The sequence below is a fragment of the Tiliqua scincoides genome, chromosome 16 (assembly GCF_035046505.1).
Source record: "Tiliqua scincoides isolate rTilSci1 chromosome 16, rTilSci1.hap2, whole genome shotgun sequence".
Taxonomy (NCBI): domain Eukaryota; kingdom Metazoa; phylum Chordata; class Lepidosauria; order Squamata; family Scincidae; genus Tiliqua; species Tiliqua scincoides.
The window spans coordinates 780,642-803,146 of record NC_089836.1 but is presented as its reverse complement, the minus strand read 5'-3'; the positions used below and the strand labels follow the sequence as shown (position 1 = coordinate 803,146).

The window sequence follows — 22,505 nt, the reverse complement described above, 5'->3', positions numbered from 1 at the left end:
GTATGTGTTGCCACTAATGACCAATGTATGTCAGTTGCCATCATCTTTAAACAGAAAGGGGTGGGAGGTTAACCATATCCATAGAGAAAGGGTAATTGTCTTACCACTAACTGGGTTGACTGGTCCTGGAACTGGAGGTTCCATCTCTGGATATTGTTAACAGCTGTCCAGTGGCCACCAATGTTTGTGGGTTGAGGTCATGTTTAAACAGAAAGGGGAGAGGGAGGGAGGGATTAGCCCTGTTCATGGAGGGAGGGTTATATTTTGTGTTTGTGTATTGCTGCTTACAGGGAAGACTGCTCCTGTAGCTGGAGGTTCTGCCTCTGGGTATTGTATTTGTTCAGTATTATGGATGTACAGGACATTGGTGTTCAAATAAAAAGAAGCAGGAATGGAGGTTAACCAATTTGGTGGAGGGAAGAGTGTCCATCCATCCGTGTCCATCCACTGTCTGGGAAGACTGTTCTTGATATTGGAGGTTTCACTGCTTGCTGCTGTTGTTATATGATGCTGTAGATGTATATTGGTTTAGGTGGTGTTAAAAAAAGTGTGTGTGGGGGGGAAGAAAGGAGTTATAATTAGACAAATTAGTGGAAGGAGGATTATGGTTCGGGTTTCTCTGTGTTTCTCTCTCTGCTAGGTATAAAGACTGTTCCTGAAGCTGAAGGTTACACCTCTGAACGTTATCTAAATTTGTTTATATTGACTTGGTTGGCTTTCAAAAGCAGTGGAAGGAATAATATAACCTTATAAGAAAAACCCCTATGCAGGTGACGGGCTGCATCAGTGTGGATAGTGACGAGCTCCCTGAATGGGGGCACATGGTTGGGATGGCACAAGGGTGGCCTTGTGTGCAGCTCTTGCCACAGGACCCTCTCTCAGCTGCAAACCTAGGCAGGCAGCCCCCGAAAGATACGTTAAATGCTTCTATTGAAGGCTGCTGAGGGCTCTTGGGGAATAAATAGGGTCATGTTCCCCTCTTGGTGTCCTCATGTCGATCGCCGATGAGGGCCTCCAGCCATTTCTCGCCTTGAAACTGGATTGAAATATGTGTAGGGTTTAGGTTTGGACAGACTCTCTTTAGAACTGATCCTCTGTGTGGGGTGTGTGATTTGCAGTGACCTTGTGTACATTTGAGAAACAAGACTATGAGCGGGTCTAGGAAGGTTTTGTGTTGGCCCATGAGCCTTGTCCAGCTTTCCACAAATGAATCATGTCCTGCTTTCTTCCCCAGTGTCAACCTTTCCCGCCTACCAGATGTCTCAGGAGATGATGTCCGTATTCACGTGGGAGGTAGGACAGTTAGAGCATGAGGTTCCTAAACCTGGCATGGGGTGGACGTGGGGGGAGATGCAGAACTTAAACGTGGACATCCGAGTCCCCTGTCTGTACCCAGCTGCTAAATCCTGTTGGAGAAAAGGCAGAGGTGCATAGCATTTGAATGATAGTCGCACTTTCCTGGTGGCCTTTACCTGGACAAAGGTGAGCCAAGCTACAGACTTCTGTCAAAGTTATTCCAGTATCTGGACCTCTACATTCTCTCTCTCTCTCTCTCTCTCTCTCTCTCTCTCTCTCTCTCTCTCTCTCTCTCTGTTGAGTGATTTTGGTTTCTGAGTTGTCTGAATGCTCAGTGCAGGTAGCCAAAGAATCCCAGCAGAGTAAAAAATATATATATAAATAAATTCAAGTCATTGGACTCATGGCTCAGAGGTAGGACATGTGTGTGTAGGAAAGCACCTAGGTTTCTAGCACCAGGCAGATCTAGAGAAGCATCTAGAAAAGATTCCAGGTTTGAAGGCCTAGAGCAGGGTTCGGAAGATCATTCTAGCAAATCCAATAGAAAAAGGTGGGCATTTTCTGAAATGTTCCAGGTGTGTTTTGGCAACTCAAAAGTCATGTGGAAGCTCCAGATCTTTCTGTACCCTCAAAGCATTTGTCATTGCTTTCAACTATGGTTGGTCCTGATCCTGCGATTCAGGATGGAAGGGGCCCGTGTCGAGCTCCTATCTGTCCTCTCTGCTCACTCCTCTTGACCACCTCTTCCAGAGTTGAGTATTAAATTCCACATTCAATGCCTCTTTTTTCGATTGGGGCCCTTATCCTTGAGAACATCCTATCCTTATCCTATCCTATCCTTATCCTATGAGAACATCAGGGGTTTCAGGGGCCTCTTGAAAATGTATGGATTATTTTATATTTCATACTGTCCAGTTGGGTGCCATTTTTCTCTAACTCCTACCCACCAAACAAATAACCACATATAGTAAATGGGCACTTTAAGAATTGCTGACTTGGGGCACAATCCTAACCAGCTTTCCAGCACTGACTTAGCCGCAGTGCAGCCCCAAGGTAAGGTAGCAAACATGGCCTTACCATGAGGAGGCCTCTTTGACTCCCTCCCCACTGCAGGATGCAGTGCATGCCCCATTAGCTTAGCTATGTCAGTGCTGTAAAGTTGGTTCGGATTGCGCCCTTGATGTAATTCTGTGTGTGTGCGTGTGTGTGAGAGAGAGAGAGAGAGAGACAGACAGACAGACAGACAGACAGAGGCAGCATTACAAAAGGAAAGGCTATTTTTTGACTTATTTTGACTTTTTAACAGCAGACCTCAGTATCAGTGGATCTTGGTATCTGCAGGCGGGTGGGACAGATTGGAACTGAACCCCTATAGATACAGAGGGCTGACTGTTTTTCTAATGCTCTGATGTTTCCAAACTTTCAGCTCTTGAAGGCTGCCTTTTGGTTGTCTCCTTCCTGGAGACTGACTTATTTATGAGCTTCTCAGTATGCCCTGTGATGTATCATGTAATTTCTTTGTGGTCCCCAAGGGAGGCTCAGAGCCGCAAGCGTAAGATCTCCAGTCTCCAAACCGTGTTGCACGAGTCCTTTAGGCCTGGGGAAAAAAGAGACTGCAGAAGGCGGCGGGCTGGTTCGGACGTCACACAAAGCCAGGATTAAACAGTGGCTTTGTGGGATGTCTCCTTGTCCCAGCAATAAGTGCTTCCTCCTCCCCACTTGTGCACATGGGGGGGGGGAATAATTCTACTTTTGGATTGGGCACATTGGCTGGGCTTATGCAAGCTGACCAGACTTGGCTTGTCCTAACTGTAGTTTCAAAGAAACCATGATCTGAAACCCATGATTGAGGCTTGGCTTAGGATTGTGGTTTCTTTTGTAAACTATGGATAGAAGGGGTCGGGATTGGTTGGTGTTCGCATGTTACAGCCAATCCTGGTTTGTTACTAACCCCGATCGGAAAGGAATGGGGGTCTGCTGGTAAAGAAGGGGCAGGTTTGTAAGGGAGTCGGTGATCCTAAATCGAGCCAGGTGTGAGACCTGGTTTAGGAGGTGTGGAAGAGGCTGGTCCCTTTTCTGAGTCTGTTGGCAGAGTTGGCCCTAGTCCTCCCCCTTCTGATAGGATTTGGTCCCCCATCTACTAAACACGCAAACGTTTGCTGTCTCTGGAGTTTGAACCCCTCTGACTTGTTTTCTCCACCCTGCAGTGTTGCCGGATGTGGCTGAAGACACCGTGTCGCCCACCCGAGCGCGGACCATGAAGGACTTTGAAAATGTAAGGGAGCCATCTCAGTGACCCGGTCGCTCGTTTGAAGTTGTGTGGTGGGGATCAAATGTTTGGATTAAAGTGGGGTCTTGAGCTGCTCCTGAGCTGGCTGGGCCTCGAAATAAATGTGGGCCAGGAGCCACACGTATGCCCGCTCCACCAGGCTCCCTCCTGTGAGGAACGATTCACTTGACTCACTACGACTTGATCGCGTTTTCAAGATATGGGCGAGCCCAACTATCACATGGGCTGCCCATTCAGCAGTGCCCCTTATGTCACAGTGTCACTTCGCAGCTCAGCCGCTGAGGCTTGCTCTTTATAGTGACACCTCGGCAGAAGCGGCGCTGCTGAAAGGGCAGCCTGTGTGCTAATTGGGCTCTCCCAGCACCCCAGCGGCATCGTCCCCTCTCACCCCTCTTGGTCTCCCACTTCTCCCATTGCGTTCCTTGTGTTTGGATTGTCCTTGTTCCATCCCTTCCTTCCCAGAGCCTCTGCAAAAATGGAGCTGCTGAAAGGCAGTGCTGGGATAGCCCAATGGGGCAAGGCCTGCGGGTTGAAGCGACCCCTGGCTTAGCCGAAACCAAAGTCCTGCCTAGTTCTGCTTCCTGCTAGGACTTCCGAGAAGCCCCCAAGCAGGGCATGAGGACAAATGGCCCTTCCTTGCCATTGCAACCCCTCCCCCCGACACCTGGACTTCAGAGGTAGTCTGAAGCCTCCGTACACAGAGGTTTCATTTTGTCTTTGTGGCTGGTCGCCAGGGATAGACCTCTCCTTCTCCCATGAATAGATTTAGAGCCCAATCCTATCCAATTTTCCAGCACTGGTGCATTTGCAACGCAGCCCCAAGGTAAGGGAACGAATGTTCTCATACCTTAAGGAGGCATCTGTGTCTACTGCCCCATCACAGCCTGCAGTGCGTGCCCTGTTAGCACAGCTGCACTGACACTGGAAAACTAGATAGGATTGGGCTTATAGTCCTTTTTCAGAAAGGTTCCTAGGCTGTTGACTGTCGCCACCTCTTGTGGCAGCTGGTTCAGTCAATCACCTCTGCGTCCAGCGAACAAGTTGTCTGAATCTGCTGCCCATCGTGTTTTAGTTTGATGCCAAAGGCCAGACTCGTGAGCCGGGGAGAGGATATCCACTTCTCTGGAATCTCCCCATCACTGTAGTTCTTTCCTCCTTTTCCCTGGGCTCAGTGCGTCTTCCTAAACCCAGGACGCCAGCTCCCTTTGTTGTGCAAAAGCTCAGGTATCAATATTTCATTAGCGATTGGCAAACGTGTTTGGTTTCCACGTTTGGAAAGCATCTGGCAGGCAGTGGGAGAAGCGTGCTGGGGGGGGGATGACGACACATGGAAAGCACTTGCAGAATGTGAATGAGTGTGTCATACTTGCTCCCCCAAAACATTAAGACCTCCTTTCTTTTTCATCCAGTGCGGTTCTCCCATATTTGACCCTCTTTTTATGGGGCACGTTGACAGATGGTTGAATCGACTGTCTTTTTCTGGGCGCCAGGCCTGTCTTTATGGGCCAGTGGCTGAGGCTGTTTAAAATCTTGAGGGTAAAGATCGCACTTAGTGGTCTCCCTCCCCCCCCCCCGAGAACTGTCCCCAGTTCATAATTTGGGCTGTCTGTACGCCTGGCACAGGCCTTACACTGGAATTCTGCTCCTTCTTCTGGCCTGGGTTGTCATACTAAAAGGCCCACGTACTGCATGTGGCCCACAGAAGCTTTTTAAGTGGGCCACGTGAGACTTGGGGTCTCCCAGAGCTGCCCTTTCAGCAGTGCCGCTTCTGTCGTGGCGACACTTTGCAGAGCACCTCCCAGCCGCTGAGCTGCTAAGTGACGTCTCAGCAGACGCCTGTGTTTTTTCTGTCTAAAGAGCCCTCTTGGAGGAAGGGGCAGGGAGCAGTGACCCTCCCCAGTCTGCCACCAGTGCTGATGCTGGCTATATAGTCATTTGGTGAGTTGCTATAGTAGCAGTCATGGTGGGAACAGCGGCAGTAAGTACATCAAAAGAGTCCTGCTGGATCAGGCCGAAGGGGGCCCATCTAGTTCAGCTTCCTGTATCGCACAGTGGCCCACCAGATTCCCCAATGAGCACATGAGAACCACAAGATCCCTGTCTCCTGTTGCTGTCCCTTGCCTCTGGCATTCAGATACAGGCAATCTCTAAAACCCAGAGGCGGCATACAGCCATTAAGACTCGTAATGTGTGATAGGCTTTGCCTCCATCAACCTCTCTAATCCCCTTTTAAGGGCATCTAGGCCAGATGACGTCACATCTGTGGCAAGGAGTCATAGAATCATAGAGTTGGAAGGAGCCTAAGAGGTCATCTAGTCCAGCCCCCTGCCTTAAGCAAGAAATCCTCTTAGAGCATCTCCAACAGGTGCTTGTCGAAGGTCTCCAGTGAGGGAGAGTCCACCACCTCTCTTGGCAATCTGTTCCACCACCGAACTGCCCTGACCGTCAGGAATTGCTTCCTGAGGTCTAATCAAGTCCCACAGACTAATTGCATGCTGGGTAAAGGACTCTCTGTGAACACCCTTCCCTTCTTTCCTCCATTACTACATGAACCGGACCAGTGATTCCAACCTGGGTACGTATCAACTTGTATAAGGTTGTCTGGAATGGAACCAGTACATAAGTCGGGGAGCGACTTCATAGAAGTAAAGACCACAGAACTTGCATCATGTCATCACTTTTGAGAGCCACAAAAATTTTTTTGTGTGTGCAAATTATTGTGTACGGTTATTGTGTGCCAAATGAAATGGAAGTTGAGCCCAGAAGTGGAATGTCTAGTGAGTTTTGGTGTACCTGGACGTGGGGATGGTGTGCATATTTCATGTGGTTTCTCTCTCTCTCTCTCTGTCTCAGCAAATCATGGAACTGCGGAAAGAGAATTTCAACCTGAAGCTCCGGATCTATTTCCTGGAAGAGCGGATGCAGCAGAAGTTCGACGGTCGCAGCGAGGAAGTCTACCGAATTGTAGGTGTTGCGGCCCAGCCGGGAGTTGACCTTTGGGAGTGTGCCGTGGGGGGTTCGCGGGCTTCCCTTTTTGACTTGCAGCACTGGTTTGATCTCGATTGGTTCTCGCTGTAGCGAGTGAACAAGTCTTAGCATCCCATGTTCATATGTGATGGTGGGTGGCAGTTGGTTCTATAGGTGAATATGTAGAATTTTTATGCCCGTTCCCTGATGCAAAAAAGGCCATGTAGCCCAACACCCTGTCCGGCTTAATGCGTTGAGAGACGGGGACAAGGAGTGCGCAGGCCTGTGGCTTTTGCTGGTGTGGTGTTGTGGCTGAGAGGATCAGCTGTGAATTTCCTTGATTTGAAACTAGTGTGAACCCACCCAGTGGCTTTAGTCTAAGTGTACCCTCAGCTTAATAATCCTTACCCTATGTGCACACTAAGCCTCAGTTTTCCCTGTCTTTGAAATGGGGTGATGATGCCTGCTTCTCTAATAAGCAGCAGTTTCCAAACTTACCACAGTCATGGTGCCACTGCCTGACTCTTCGAGGTGCTACCATCTTGAATTGCACGACATCTTGCATGATTCAAGATGGTGGCACCTGGGAGAGCCAGTAAGAAGAGGCCTCTGGGGATATCCTGCAGTGCTCCTCTAAGTTCACTGTGACACCCTTGGGCACTGTGGTGCCCAGTTTGGGAACCACTGCTTTATACGGGTTGCTGTAGAGGCAGCGTCCAAGTAATACTCGTGGAGCTCTTTGCGCAGGTGAGAAGTGCGCGCCCAGTGTGGTGTTGTGTCGGAATGGGGCCACCCTGTGATCTTTTCCAAACAATCTCTTAGAGTTGGTTCCCTAATCGGCCGCTCTGTCATGGAAAAACACATCCATGGGTTTCAGCGCATATAGGATGTGCGACCACATGTTCACTGCAATCCAGGGGCTTTTTGTGGTGGCAGAGGTCACAGTGGTCGCTTCCCTGCCACTGGTCAGCCTGGTGAGAGATATGTGGGTTTTCCTAATGTGTGCTGATCCTGTTAGTTTTTTTTTTCTTTTTTGGCGCATGTGGTCTGGGCCATAGATTCGCATCGCCTTGAACATGAGTCACGGGTGCAGGAGGTTTTGATTGCAACTTTTCCACGAGATTTCGGCTGTGCGATGCGCAATAATAAGCTGTTTCCCATGACCTTTCTGTGATGTGGAGGATTACTTTTTAAACGATGCAGTTTCCATGCTGGATTGAAACAACTGCATTAAGCTGGAGCCTTAATCAAAGCACTTTCCCTCCTCTTTAATCGGAACGGCTTGTTCAGTCTTACTCTCTTATCAGTCAAACAAAGGTTTTCTGAAATTACATTATAATCCCCCCCCCCTTACATCAAACCAACTGTGGCAGGAGATGATTCATGTTAATCGAAGCTGTCTGTTCCTCTTACAAGACTTCCTGCTGCAGCTTTGTTCTGTAAGGTCCTGTAGATCAAATGAACGTCAGAGATAATGCCTAATTTAAAAAAAAAAATTAGAGAAGTAAATCCAGCTGCTGATTCCCAGTAGCGAGTGCAATTTCTGCAGCTGGTAATCTGTCGCTCAAAGCAATCCCTTTCCTTGTCTGTTTGACGCTTTGGCTCAGACAGAATGCCACGCCGTGGTTTTGGGAACTGTAGTTCTCGGCCTCCCCTTCCCCAACCATCTCTGTTTACAAGGGGTGGTCCTTGTTTTCTGGTCCCCAGCTGAATTTAATGTTGTTTATTTAAGGAGTTTCTCTCCTGCCTTTCAGCTCTTAAAAGGGCCTGTTGAAAGACTTATAAAGCCGGAAGCAAAATAAAAACTGCAGCAGTTAAACAGCCCGCGAGAAAGATTAAGAGATCAGGATAGGCAGGGAAGTCAAACCTTCTCAAAGTGAGCATGAGATTTGAACCCGTGTCCGACACTTTGCCCTTGCACTACATTGGCTTCTCAGTAATAATAGGCTGCGATCCTATACATGCTTATCTCCAAGCCTGATTGACTATAGTGGGGCCTACTTCTGAGTAACCACATGTGGGGTTGTGCTTTTAGGCGTCGATGTTCACTTCTGAGTGTGCAAAGAGCTTCACGTGTATTCTTTTGATCTGCTTTTAACAGCTGTCGAGGAAGTCAATTCATGATTATCTCCATTTTGCAGACGGGGAAGACTGAGGCTTTCCCGAGGCCACGGAGCAAGTCCGTGGCAATGGCAAGGAGGGAGGTGCTGTGTGCAGCTCGGTGTCCTAACCACTGCAATACCCCGTGTCTAGAAATTAGGACCATGTTGCCCTGCGCACTTTCCAAGCCCCACTGAACGCAGTCTGACTTAGAGTGGGCCTCCTTCTCTGTGGACTCGCATTCCTAGGATTTCTATACATGAAGCTGGAGCCCTTCAGAGGAGCTGCTGGATGCAACTGGAAGGAACTTCCAGTTCACGCCAAAGACTTCCAGGAGGTCCTTTGAGATACTTCCACAGATTTAATTATCTGTGAAAATCGGTATCCGTGGGGAACATAAGAACAGCCTCCCTGGATCAGGCCATAGGCCCATCTAGTCCAGCTTCCTGTATCTCACAGCGGCCCACCAAATGCCCCAGGGAGCACACCAGATAACAAGAGACCTGCAAGGCTTCCTGGGTATTGTAGTTAAGGACATAAGAACAGCCCCACTGGATCAGGCCATAGGCCCATCTAGTCCAGCTTCCTGTATCTCACAGCGGCCCACCAAATGCCCCAGGGAGCACACCAGATCACAAGAGACCTCATCCTGGTGCCCTCCCTTGCATCTGGCATTCTGACATAGCCAATGTCTAAAATCAGGAAGTTGCACATGCACATCACGGCTTGTAACCCGTAATGGATTTTTCCTCCAGAAACTTGTCCAATCCCCTTTTAAAGGCGTCCAGGCCAGACGCCAGCACCACATCCTGTGGCAAGGAGTTCCACAGACCAACCACACGCTGAGTCCTGGAACAGATCTCCATGGATAGTGAGGACCCACTTATTCCTGTGTCGGTCTGCATAATTTGTGCTAGGATTAGGAATTAAAAATTGGGTCCATAGGGATGGTCCACCTCGTAGCCTTGGGGGCTTGCCGTATGGAGCGACCAATTTGCTTCCCAGTGACTTATTTTTGGCAGCTCAGGTGTGTATTAAGCACTAACAGACGGGACGTAATCCTATCAATTTGCCTCTGGCTGTCAGTGCTCTGAGCCAACCCGTCTTAAAGTGTCCGTTTTGCGGCCCGATCTTGTAAACATCCATTTGTAATTGTCGGGCATAATTGGATATTGAATTTGCCAAGCTGCCTCCTGCAGTGGGTAGGGGTGTGTTGGGCATGGCGGTCGTTGGGAGCCGAGTGAGCTGGCCTCTGCTTTTCTCGTTCCGCTAGAACATCGAGCTCAAAGTGGAATTGGAAAGTCTGAAACGAGAACTGCGGGAGCGAGAACAATTGCTCATCAAGGCTTCGTGAGTATCGCCTGACTTGGCTGGATTTTGCTAATCGACCTCCTTGAATTTCGAATGCTGCGTCAGCGAAGTGCTCGTTCTTTTTTTTTTTTTTGCCTTCCCGTGCTGACAATGGTGGATTAGCCTCTGTGCCCCAGATGGTGTGTCTGATTTGGCTCCTGTTCGTTGGGTTTGTAATGGGCAATGCACTCAGTCACTGAAGAGCTCCAGGTCGCTCTACAAAATTCGGTTTGCAGCATCTGTCCAATCATTTTGTTCTCTTAAAAAAAAAAATTCTTCCTTTCTTTTCCTTCCACATTTTGAGAGCGCTCAAGGAGAGAGAGAATACAGGGGTTCCATCCTAAATCCACAGAGGATACATCCCCACCCATAAGAACAGCCCCACTGGATCAGGCCATAGGCCCATCTAGTCCAGCTTCCTGTATCTCACAGCGGCCCACCCAATGCCCCAGGGAGCACACAAGACAGCAAGAGACCTGCATCCTGGTGCCCTCCCTTGTCAGCTGAGCATAAGAACAGCCCCACTGGATCAGGCCAAAGGCCCATCTAGTCCAGTTTCCTGTATCTCACAGCGACCCATCAAATGCCCCAGGGAGCACACCAGATAACAAGGGACCTCATCCCGGTGCCCTCCCTTGCATCTGGCGTTCTGACATAACCCATTTCTAAAATCAGAAGGTTGCGCATACACATCATGGCTTGTACCCCGTAATGGATTTTTCCTCCAGAAACTTGTCCAATCCTCTTTTAAAGGCGTTCCAGGCTATACGCCATCACCACATCCTGTGGCAAGGAGTTCCACAGACCGACCACAGGCTGACCCCCATTGATTCCAAAACAGCAGATAAAATATGTATTTTAAATATGTTGTGAGCCACCGTGGATGCCCTTCAGGGAGAAAGGCCGGATATAAATCAAATAAATAAATAAATAAATAAATAAATAAATAAATAAAAGTGAACCCTGTACTTCGTGTGACTCCAAGTGTCTTTTCCTTTGTAGCCCTTCCTGGTCCAGAACACTGGAGGAGGAACGCGAGAAGCAGTCGGATCGCTAGAGGAGGGAGGCAGCCAGAACGCTAACAGGAAGCGGATGGCTTCCTCCTTCCTGTGAGGGTTCTGGCTGTCTCCCTTCTCTAGCGTTCTGGCTGACTGCTTTTCAAGTTCCTCCTCTAGCATTCTGGAACAAGAAGGGCTGTAAACGAAGAGCGCCGCAAAGGAAGAGGTAATTAATTGCGTGGGGGTTGGAGAATTGTAGGTAACGAAAACTGCGGATATGGGATCCACGGATAATAGGAGATTCCTGTACAGTATTAAATCATCTCAATAAAAAAATGAACTGAATCCATCATTTCCTAAAGGTCATCTTAATGAGGCATGTGTATACTTGAGGCCTTGTTTTGGGCCTTGTGGGGCACGTACCAAAGGCCGTACAAGGGCCCCCGTTGGGGCATCCTGCGCCGTAGCATTGCTGCGTGATTCGTGGTGTCCTGGATCGCTAGCAAAATGGAGGAGGAGATGGGAGCGCCAAGTATATCCAAAAATTAGAACTGCGTACCGTATTGCATGTTGGGGTTAGCGTGGGTCTTGTGTTTGGAAGGTTGAAGACACCGAGCATAGTTTATAGTGTGTGTGTGTGGGGGGGGGGAGAGGTTCCAAACAGCACAGTCCTGGAACGTGCTGGAATCCCTAGCATGTATGCACTGCTGAAACAGAGACGCCTGCGTTGGCTCGGTCATGTCGTGAGAATGGATGATGGCCGGATCCCAAAGGATCTCCTCTATGGAGAACTCGTGCAAGGAAAGCGCCCTACAGGTAGACCACAGCTGCGATACAAGGACATCTGCAAGAGGGATCTGAAGGCCTTAGGGATGGACCTCAACAAGTGGGAAACCCTGGCCTCTGAGCGGCCCGCTTGGAGGCAGGCTGTGCAGCATGGCCTTTCCCAGTTTGAAGAGACACTTGGCCAACAGTCTGAGGCAAGGAGGCAAAGAAGGAAGGCCCATAGCCAGGGAGACAGACCAGGGACAGACTGCACTTGCTCCCGGTGTGGAAGGGATTGTCACTCCCGAATCGGCCTTTTCAGCCACACTAGACGCTGTTCCAGAACCACCATTCAGAGCGCGATACCAGAGTCTTTCGAGACTGAAGGTTGCCAACAACATTGTGTGGGGGAAATTAAAAAAAATTGACCTCTTGGATTGTGTAGGCCACAATCTGCCACATCTCCCCCTCCCCCATTGATTGAATAAAGCCACCTGGGCTAGAGAAGGTGCCTTGGTAAAGTAGTGAACAAATATGAGTTGAGCTCTGAGTTTGAATGTCACCTCTGACACACAGCGCAAGTGTTGACTTGGGGCCAGCTACTCCATTGGTCTCAGCCATCCCTTCTGCTCCACTGACATTATGGAAACCATAATAGTGTGCTATCTTATAGGGTTTGTGTAAGGATCACCAAAATCGTATTTGTGACTGGTTTTGACGTGCTGTATAAAACATATACAGATGTCTGCTGCATCATCCTGCCTCCAAAGCCCTCTTTCTCGCTCTGCGTTATCCTCCCAGCAACCCTGCGAGGTAGGATAGGCTGAACAAGTGCGAGGGCGGTTAGCAAATGAACGCAGCACAATTTTTTTTCTCTTTTCAAACGCCAGTGGGTCTGTGCTCTTCTCTTTTCGTAGCAAAGCAGTCGAAAGCTTGGCACAGGGTGGCGACGGTGAAGTCCAGCGCCTGAAGGAAGAGGCTCGCAAAAGAGCACAGCGCGAGGAAAGCCTGACGAGCAGAATAAACCTTCTGGAGGAGGCAGGTCCTTAAGTTTCGTTGTGGACGTATGTGAGATTATGCACCATTCCTTGCCATGCTCATTTCTGAGTCTTCAAACTGAAGGTTCCGCCTCCCACTTCCTGGATTCAGAGAGGAAACGTGGAGTAGAGGAGAATGGAGGTCTAGAGCATCAGAAACACTCTAGCCCACTGCTCTCTTCTCCTCTCCACTGCCACTTCCTCTGTGATCTCCCTTTCCTTTTCAAATCGAAGGAGCGGGGGGCAAAAGGCGAGTTGAGGAAGTAGAAGCTGATGAAGTGCCAGGTCAAAGGGGTGGCAGCATGTGCTGAGCTGTCTCGGGGGCCAGGAGATCTTGCACCAACCCTGTTGAGACAGGGCACATGCAAGAGGTCCCATAGTGTTTTCCACGGTCTGGAAAACGGCCTTCACTTTGCTGTGTCCGTGAAACGTTGCCCTCCAACCACAATGAGAATCCTGCCTCTTTTTGGGTACATTCCCTCCTGGTCTGTTCATTGCACATCTCTTTGGTTTTCAGGACCTGAAAACTGCCCACGAAGAGATGGAAAAGGCGTTGATGGTGACGGAGCGAGAGAGGGTCCTGCGACTAGCAGCCGAACAGCAGCTTTCTACCATTCCCAAAATGCAGCCGAAGGAACTGGAAATGATGGTGGCCCTTGAAGAAAAAGACCGGTGAGGCTTCTCGCGTTGGTGACCAGAGAGGAATTCTCATCCTGGCAAAAGCGGTTTATTTTTCAGGCTGCTCCACCTTGCTTGTCTTGGTAGCTAGTGGCTGCCTCGGGTTGTTTTTAGGCCAAGTGCACTCTTTCCCATGGGCAGTCATGCTGAGTGAGCCTTACGTAAGAACATCAGAACAGCCCCGCCGGATCAGGCCATAGGCCCATCTAGTCCAGCTTCCTGTATCTCACAGCGGCCCAGCAAATGCCCCAGGGAGCACACCAGATAACAAGAGACCTGCAAGGCTTCCTGGGAATTGTAGTTAAGAACATAAGAACAGCCCCACTGGATCAGGCCATAGGCCCATCTAGTCCAGCTTCCTGTATCTCACAGCGGCCCACCAAATGCCCCAGGGAGCACGCCAGATAACAAGAGACCTGCAAGGCCTCCTGGGAATTGTAGTTAAGAACATAAGAACAGCCCCACTGGATCAGGCCATAGGCCCATCTAGTCCAGCTTCCTGTATCTCACAGCGGCCCACCAAATGCCCCAGGGAGCACGCCAGATAACAAGAGACCTGCAAGGCCTCCTGGGAATTGTAGTTAAGAACATAAGAACAGCCCCACTGGATCAGGCCATAGGCCCATCTAGTCCAGCTTCCTGTATCTCACAGCGGCCCACCAAATGCCCCAGGGAGCACACCAGATCACAAGAGACCTGCATCCTGGTGCCCTCCCTTGCATCTGGCATTCTGACATAGCCCATTTCTAAAATCTGGGTCACGTAGAAAACCCTTCAGTTCAGCCCTGGAGGAAAGCCAGTTGAATGGGGGTGTTGCGGGCAAGGAGGGATGCAAGGCTCCAAGCTGGAGGGCTCTCCCTTTGAAACACCCTTTCTCCAGACTGCAGGGGCAGAACTAGGAAGAGGGAAGTCTAAGCCTTCATCAGTCTCTGGAACAAGGCAGTTGCCCAGAGCTGGCTGTGGTCCTGCCTTGCCTTGCCAGTCCAGCCTTCCTGCCGACATGCTAGGGTTTTTTTTAATGCGCAAGGAATGAGTTGGGTATGTCTCAGTCGTGCAAGTTCAGTGGTCTTGCAGCATCCATGGGGGGTCAGTTCTTTGCCTCCCCCCGCAGATGCCAAAATCAGCAGATAGTCAAAACCGCTATTAAAAGCATTTCATAAGTTCCTACCTTAGTGTAGCAGACCACTGCAGAGCACTTTCTGGTGCTCCCAGAAGCCAGTTCTGGTCATGCTGAGACTCGCGATCCCCTCCTTTGGCCCTGGGGTGCCTGAGAGTGTTTTATAAGCACTCCTGCAATGCATTCTGGGCCGACTCTGGGTTAAGGGAGAGAGTTGTGGGCCTTGGTGTGACCTGGAAATGGCTTCCGGGAGCACCGGAGATTGCTCTGCGATCCTGCGGCAGGTATGGTTTGCCACACTAAGGCAGGAACGCTTTAAAATAAAAACGCACTCACAACTTTTAGTGTCCGGTGTGACCTGGAAGAGGCTTCCAGGCGCACCAGTTATCGCCCCATGTTTGGTGGCATCCGTGCGTCCACTGATAGATCTGCAGATGACAACATCAAAGATGCTGAGGGACAACTGAAATGGTGCAGGCTGCCCAGATGTGGGCAGTCGCCCTTCTCTGTTGTCTGAAATGAGCAGGCAGGGCCTCCTTGGTTGTGGCTCCCTAGTTGTGTGACCTCTCTTTCCAGGGAAGCTTGCCTGGTGCCAGTGTTGCTTTTCTCCAGGCGCCAGGTGAAGAGACCGTCTTATCCTCCTGGGCCTTGACAATAATTTATAGTTGCCTTTATAATTATCATTTGTGGTTTGTTGTCCGAGCTATATACAGTAATAATAATAATAATAACATAAGAACAGCCCCACTGGATCAGGCCATAGGCCCATCTCGTCCAGCTTCCTGTATCTCACAGCGGCCCACAAAATGCCCCAGGGAGCACACCAGATAACAAGAGACCTCATCCTGGTGCCCTCCCTTGCATTGGCATTCTGACATAGCCCATTTCTAAAATCAGGAGGTTGCGCATACACATCATGGCTTGTACCCCGTAATGGATTTTTTCTCCAGAAACCTGTCCAATCCCTTTTTAAAGGCGTCCTGGCCAGATGCGGTCACCACATCCTGTGGCAAGGAGTTCCACAGACCAACCACACGCTGTGTAAAGAAATATTTTCTCTTTTCTGTTCCAACACTCAATTTTAGTGGATGTCCTAATACAGGTATTTCTATACTGCCTTTCTTGGTCCTCAGATTTCTCCTCAGACTTTATTCAAGGCGGTTTACATAGGCAGGCAACTTAAATCCCTGTAGGGATTTTTACAATTTGAAAGAAGGTTTCTATCTTTCAAGAAACCACAACATTCAGATGTTTCTGTCTTGATCTGGTCGCACATTCTGGCCTCCATCCTCCCACGCTCAGAGCAGATGGAATAGCTCGGCTCAGTTTGCCAGCTGCTTCAAGGTCGCACGGTGCCGGTGGCCTCGAACTGGCGACCTTCGGATGTTATCTTCAGGCAAACGGAGGCTCAACCCTCTAGACCAGACCTCCTGCCCTGTACGGTAGCACAATGCAAGCAGTTGAAAAAAGAAATACGGGGAGGGCCAAACAAAGGCACAGTAGACGCTTGTGAGACATTGCGTTGGTGGTGCGCCATGTCCAACTTTGTTGTTTTCAGATGTATCCAGGAACTGAGTCTGTCGCTGCAAAATAAAGACGCACTCATCCAGCACTTGGAGCAGGCCAAGTCTCAACGAAGCCACAGCCCAGCGTCCCCAGAAGCGTCAGAGTCCCAAAGCTCTCCTGGGGGGAGTTTGTCAGAAGAGAAAATCCAAAACTGCATTGCTGCTTTGGAGGAGAAGGAGGGGGAACTGGAGGTGAGAGGAGTGGGAACCGTGGGGCGCATGTCGGGCGGTCGAGGGGGGTCCGCTCCAGGTGCCTAGGGCCAAGGAAGTTGGCTTTTGGCCCAGAGAGTGGACACGGATTGCCCGCTTGTGAAAGCAACCCTTTTGTAGGTGACAAGGTGGAGCCCCAGTAGAGAGAGGAATTGGGGCAAGCCGTGGGGAGCCTGTGTGGCTGTGCAGTCAGAAGGGCAAGTCCTGAGGTTGGGGTTCACAGGCCCTGGGAGCGGTGAGGCGCCCCCTTCTTGAAGGGCAGACAGGCATATTTTGTAGGGGCCGTTCTCTCACGCTGAGTGGGGCAGGATGAAATGGAGTCCCTCTCTCTGTTGCGGCCACAACGGTCTCTGAATGCATCTAGGGCTCTATTTTGAGCACCTCTCACAGTTGCCGTTTTCTCTATTGCATGAATGAATTGTAATTGTGTTCTTATGCAGCACCCATTGAAAAGCACCCTAGATGTCTTCTATGTCAATATTAACAGGAGTGATTTCTCCCCCCCCCCCGCAAATGGATGACTACTGAAACGAGTAAATGGCAGCCATCTTAACCAGTAACCAAGAACTTCTCGGTGTGGGGGAGGAATCTGATCCGCCTCCCCGGGGGAGTGTTCCGTAACCTGGGGGCTGCAACTGACAAGGCTCTTCCCTGTGCACCCTGCCCACCTACAAGTGCTTGGGGGCATGAAACGGGGTCTCTTAAGATGCCTGGGGAGGGCCTGTGGTTTCACGTGGGGAGATGGTTGGCAACCTTCAGTCTCGAAAGACGATGGTATAAGCCTGCAGCACCCGGTATTCCCAAGTGGTCTCCCATCCAAGTACTAACCAGGCCTGACCCTGCTTAGCTTCCGAGATCTTGGTAGAAGCCTACAGTACCCGGTATTCCCAGGCGGTCTCCCATCCAAGTACTGACCAGGCCTGACCCTGCTTAGCTTCCGAGATCAGACAAGATTGGGCATGTGGGGAGATGAGGTTCCTTGAATCTCATGGTTTCAGGCTGTAAAGGGCTCTAATAATCAACTGCTTGAACTGAGCCTGGTGGCAAAACCGAGAGCCAGCAACACGGGTACAACTTGGGAGTCTCACAATCCCTAGTGTGGTCTCCAGCTAGACCCTGGCTGTTGTGTTCTGGATCCGTGGATGTTTTCTAAAGCTTTTCCAGGCTAACTGTCCTGGCTAATTCCCTGTAGCTATCCTGACAAGTAGCCATCGGCAGACCCGTCCCCTGCGAATGTGTCCAGTCCCCTTCTTGAGCCACCAGGGGCCGTCCCTGCATCCTATGGTAGCAAATCCCTTAAATCAGCAGTTCCCAAACTTACCTGGGTCACGACGCGCCCCCCTCCCCCAGCCTCTTCATCCCAGCTCAGCCAGGCACCCCTATCTTGCAATCAAGACCCAAGATGGCGGCACCCAAGTCTCATGAGATTTTGTGAGATCTGAGATGGTGGTGCCCGGGTGGGGAAACAGATACGGGCACATCCTGCAGTGAGTGTTCCCAGTCACCCTAGGGTGTTGCAACATGCACTTTAGGAACCCCTGCCTTAAAGGGCTTGCTGTGTGAAGGAATGCCTCCTGGTGTCTGTCCTAAATCAGTGTCTCTATGGAGAACTCGTGCAAGGAAAGCGCCCTACAGGTAGACCACAGCTGCGCTACAAGGACATCTGCAAGAGGGATCTGAAGGCCTTAGGAGTGGACCTCAACAAGTGGGAAACCCTGGCCTCTGAGCGACCCGCTTGGAGGCAGGCTGTGCAGCATGGCCTTTCCCAGTTTGAAGAGACACTTGGCCAACAGTCTGAGGCTAAGAGGCAAAGAAGGAAGGCCCATACCCAGGGAGACAGACCAGGGACAGACTGCACTTGCTCCCGGTGTGGAAGGGATTGTCACTCCCGGATTGGCCTTTTCAGCCACACTAGACGCTGTTCCAGAACCACCTTTCAGAGCGCGATACCATAGTCTTTCGAGACTGAAGGTTGCCAATAAGTAAAGTCGGGATGGAGGAAGGCAAAACCTCTCTCTTTTTAAATACGTCTCACTCACTTCTCCCCCTGACCACCTTCCCCCCCCCAAGCTAAAGAGCCCAGAAGCTAGAGCCATCTCGCATACGGAAGGTGCTCCCACACCCCTCTTCTGATTGGAAACTTGAGAGCCTGATGTCAGTCCGGGGTATGATTTATCTTGGAGTAAAAGAAATCTAATCTTATTTCTGCAGGCTCTCAGAACAGAACTCCGAAATGAGAAAAACAGCTTGGAAAAAAGAATTCAGGTACGGTTGACGCATATTTATTCCCCCCCTTCACATATATTGATGGGTGGTTCTGGAAGCTTCCAGCAGGCCAAGGCCATCCTTCTGCAAATTGCCTTTTGTTGCACTAAGTGGAGGAGCCGAAGCTCACCTTTCCCCAAACCTTTGGAAAGCGAGAACTTCAAATATTAGTGTTTTGCAAGTAGAGTGGGCCCTTGGTGTCCACGGGGGATCAATTTCAAGAATTCTGTGGATAATGCTGTGGCTGGAGGGCTTCAGAACACGACCGGAAGTTTCTGGTGCAAAGCGGAAATGGCTTTGGTTGTGTCCAGAAGGTCCTCTTGAGGCCTTCCAGCCACGGGCTTGTTTTCCGTGGATACTGAAATCCTTGGGTGCCAAGCCTGCGGAGGAGGGCACACTGTATTGGACTTTGGGGAAGCTGTGTAGCGTTTTTGTACCTCCTTACGGCACAGAATACCCGGAAGTGGAAAGAAACTGCCAAGAAAAACATATTGCCTTTTCCTAGCACATCTTACGTACTTGGACCACAGGTGCCTCCAATGTGGGGGTTTACTGCCAAGTTTTTTTTGGGGGGGGGGGAACACTGCTGATGTTGACTGCTCTTTGTTGAATTCCCCTGGAAAAATCCCACAGTGCAAGAGGTGTGCGACTGGTTTGACAAACTCTGCACAGCTTTCTGTTTTTGTCACTAGTCCCTCCAGGAGGATCTTCGGCAACGGGAGGGTGAGCTTTCGCTGGAGAAGAGAAACGCTTTGAAGCGAGACAAAACCATCCAGGGTTTGACCATTGCTTTAAGAAGGAAGGAAAAGGAGGTAAGCGGATTATGTTCCGGACCACACATAAATTGGCCACGTATATAAACCGGTGGTCGCACACGATTGGAGGATAAGGTAGGCACCCAGTAATTGAGACTGAAGGGTGTAAGAAAGACCCCTACTGAGTCAGACCAAGGGCTCAGCATCCTGTTTCCACCAGGGGTCCCAGCAGCTGTTATTCTAAGGTATACTGCCTTGGAACAAGAAAGCTTCACTTCACCATCATGGCTAATAGCTGTTTGGGTGGGAATTGAAGGCATGCTGCTATGAGAACCAAGAAGCCTATATACGGGGAAGTCTTGCACCTTCTGATGCAGTGGGGAAGTCTGATGTGTCCTCTGATTTGAGGTGAGGCAAGCATAGCAGTATTCCAGAAAGTTCCATGTGCATAATTTGCTCTGACAAGGGCAAGGGGAAGCCTGAATCTAGGCTGAGATTACTGGAGAGTGGAGAGATGTAAAGGGGAGAGATGTTTTCATACAGCATCTGTTTTTTGTTGTCATTTTAATTGTTGTGAGTTTTTTGGGAGCCCATCTTTGGCTGAAGAGCAGAACAAAGGATTGTACAGGTGTCCCATTTCTCCCCCCCAATCCATGAATCCTGTATCCACAATTTCAATTATCAAAAATCCCCCCCATTGCACAATTGGCTTAACTGCCTGTGATTGTAGCCCTCCAATTACGTTGTTTTCAGCCCACCAAACGGCTTCCTGTGAGTGCTTCCTGCTTGCTGTTAGCAGGGAGCCAGGAGACAGTGGCAGGCGGGTTGCCATGACGGGCGGATAAGTCAGTTGTGCAATGAGGGGAATTTTGAGTAGGGTTCGCTGCTGTCCACGGTTTTCGGTATCCGTGTGGCAGCTGGAACTGATTCCCCACGGATACCAGGGGGACGCCTGTAGACAGATAAAATCTGTATAAAATAATCCGTTAAACTGTTTCAGGTGAGGGATCCTCCTTTAGCGGAGGACGGCACCCTGGGAAAACGTTGATCCCCTCATTCACACCAGGAAGTGAGTTTCCACAAAACAGATTTGGACTGCCTGACCCGCAGGGAGTAGCTCCTCCCCGCTTCAGTTCCTAGCTCTCAGGCCATCTTGGTATCAACAGACACCCTGTTGAAGAGAGTTGTGGGTCAGTTTGGGCGAAAGGACAATGGTTGGTGCACTCTCTGTCTTTGCAAGTGGGTGGGAGGATTGAGTGGTTCCTTTTGTGACATCCACCACCTTCTGAAAATCAGTAGGGTCGCTCTTGTCATATATTGTCCCCGGGGGGGGGGGATGTGTTTGTGCAGCTCCCTGAGACTTCACCCCCTTCCCATTTTCAGAATGACGAACTGAATTCAGAAGTTCAAAACATCAGCACAGCGTTGGCCAAAGCGAGGGAGGCCACCCACACGGCTCAGATGCAGACGTTCAAGGTAAGGCATTGAAGAACACAGCTGCTCTTTACAGTTGCCTGGGCAAGCCATTGTGGACTGGCTTTTTGGGAAGGAGCTTTTGTGGAGCTTCTGAGCATGTGTATTGAGTGGGGGTTAATTACAAGCCTTCTTTTTGGAGTCCTAAGTGTGGCTTGTCTCTTCTGTGGGCATTTAGGATGCATGTGGCTTGGCTCTTCGGCAAATTTAGATTTTATAACTTGCTCTGTCCTGAATTTGCTACACGGAAACCGTTGGCTTATCACGGAAGCCTGTCAAGATGAGTGGGAAGATACAGGGGAGATACAGGAAGCTGGACTAGATTGGCCTGATCCAGGCTGTTCGTATGGGAAGCCAGGCTTTCAAGATGGGTGACTCTTGCACCCTTCCAAGGCCCGCTGTTTTGTGTTTCAGGGTGCTGAAGATTGTCAGAGCCTCCTGATGGAAAAAGAGGGCCTCCTGGTGGAGCTGCGGTCCCAAAATCTCAACAAAGATATGGAGAACCGGAAGCTCCTGAGGAAAGTCAAGCGGATCGATCAAGAGTTGAACGACTTGCGTCTCGAAAGGGAGAGGTTGATGAATGAACTTGATGAAGCCCAGCTACAGAAGAGCAGAAGTGACAAAACGATTAATGTGAGCATCCCTTTTATTTGCTGTGTTCAGAAATAAGAGTTAAAAGTAGTGATATAGTTTCTGACTTTCTGAAGATGAATGTGAGTTGAGAATTTCTTTACTAAGAATAAGGTTGCTGCCACCTCTTCAGTTCTGGTGTGAAAAGAAGGCCTCAATGTGCGTTCCCTTGCATGAATCCACCCCTTCCCCTCTTGAGTGGGCAGCATAGTGTTGACTGTCCAGTCTAGGCAGAGTTGAATCTACAGGTGCAAGTTGTACGATGAAGTGTGAGCAGGAGGAATGGACCAAGAGCTCGAGACAGTGAGTCCACCCCGAGGTTCAGAAGCAGCTCATGCATCGTGGAGGTCAAGTACTGGATCCTCAGGACTCTGGATGGCTCCTAGGGATCCATTGGGAGGGGGTGTCAGCTGCTCCTTACCTACAATTGTTGATGCCCCTAGATTTTCCCCCCTCCCCGACAGATGCATTCATAGAGAGTAGCTGCATTCTTACCTGGCGAATTTGCTTTTGAGATGCTTTTCTAACTACCACTGTAAAATCTGCTTACTCTCTTGGAGGCTGTGTTGACACTCCTTGGGGCACCAAATCTGTCCCGTCTGCACCTTGGTTTGCTCTGGGGCAAAACACCAGCTGACTGCGTTCTAGACCAGGGGTGCCCAAACCCCGGCCCGGGGGCCACTTGCGGCCCTCAAGGCCTCTCTATGTGGCCCTCAGGGAGCCCCTAGCCTCCAATGAGCCTCTGGCCCTCCAGATATTTGTTGGACCCCACACTGGCCCGATGCAACTGCTCTCAGCATGAGGGCAACTGTTTGGCCTCTTGAGTGAGCTGTGGGATGAGGGCTCCCTCCACTGCTTGTTGTTTCACATCTGTGATGCAGTAGCAGCAGGAAAGGAAAGGCCAGCCTTGCTTCGTGCAAGGCCTTTTATAGGCCTTGAACTACTGCAAGACCGTCATTCATTCATATAAGTTCATCTTTAATATATTTATTTATGTAAATTTATTCAA

At 50.0% G+C, this 22,505-nt stretch overlaps 2 protein-coding genes across 4 annotated transcripts in view; one reads left to right on the top strand and one right to left on the bottom strand.

Annotated features, from left to right (window-relative positions):
• Positions 1 to 22,505, bottom strand: part of NOTCH1 (notch receptor 1) — a 787,535-nt gene that overhangs the window by 547,727 nt on the left and 217,303 nt on the right. The window lies entirely within an intron of this gene.
• Positions 1 to 22,505, top strand: part of CDK5RAP2 (CDK5 regulatory subunit associated protein 2) — a 108,237-nt gene that overhangs the window by 708 nt on the left and 85,024 nt on the right. For all 3 annotated transcript variants that reach the window (XM_066610710.1, XM_066610711.1, XM_066610709.1), the window contains exons 2-12: positions 1,235 to 1,293; positions 3,504 to 3,571; positions 6,440 to 6,550; positions 9,927 to 10,003; positions 12,684 to 12,804; positions 13,321 to 13,475; positions 16,157 to 16,355; positions 18,585 to 18,638; positions 19,331 to 19,450; positions 20,777 to 20,869; positions 21,281 to 21,499. In XM_066610710.1, coding sequence (XP_066466807.1) covers positions 1,235 to 1,293; positions 3,504 to 3,571; positions 6,440 to 6,550; positions 9,927 to 10,003; positions 12,684 to 12,804; positions 13,321 to 13,475; positions 16,157 to 16,355; positions 18,585 to 18,638; positions 19,331 to 19,450; positions 20,777 to 20,869; positions 21,281 to 21,499 — 1,276 coding nt within the window. The remainder of the gene's footprint in view (positions 1 to 1,234; positions 1,294 to 3,503; positions 3,572 to 6,439; positions 6,551 to 9,926; positions 10,004 to 12,683; positions 12,805 to 13,320; positions 13,476 to 16,156; positions 16,356 to 18,584; positions 18,639 to 19,330; positions 19,451 to 20,776; positions 20,870 to 21,280; positions 21,500 to 22,505) is intronic.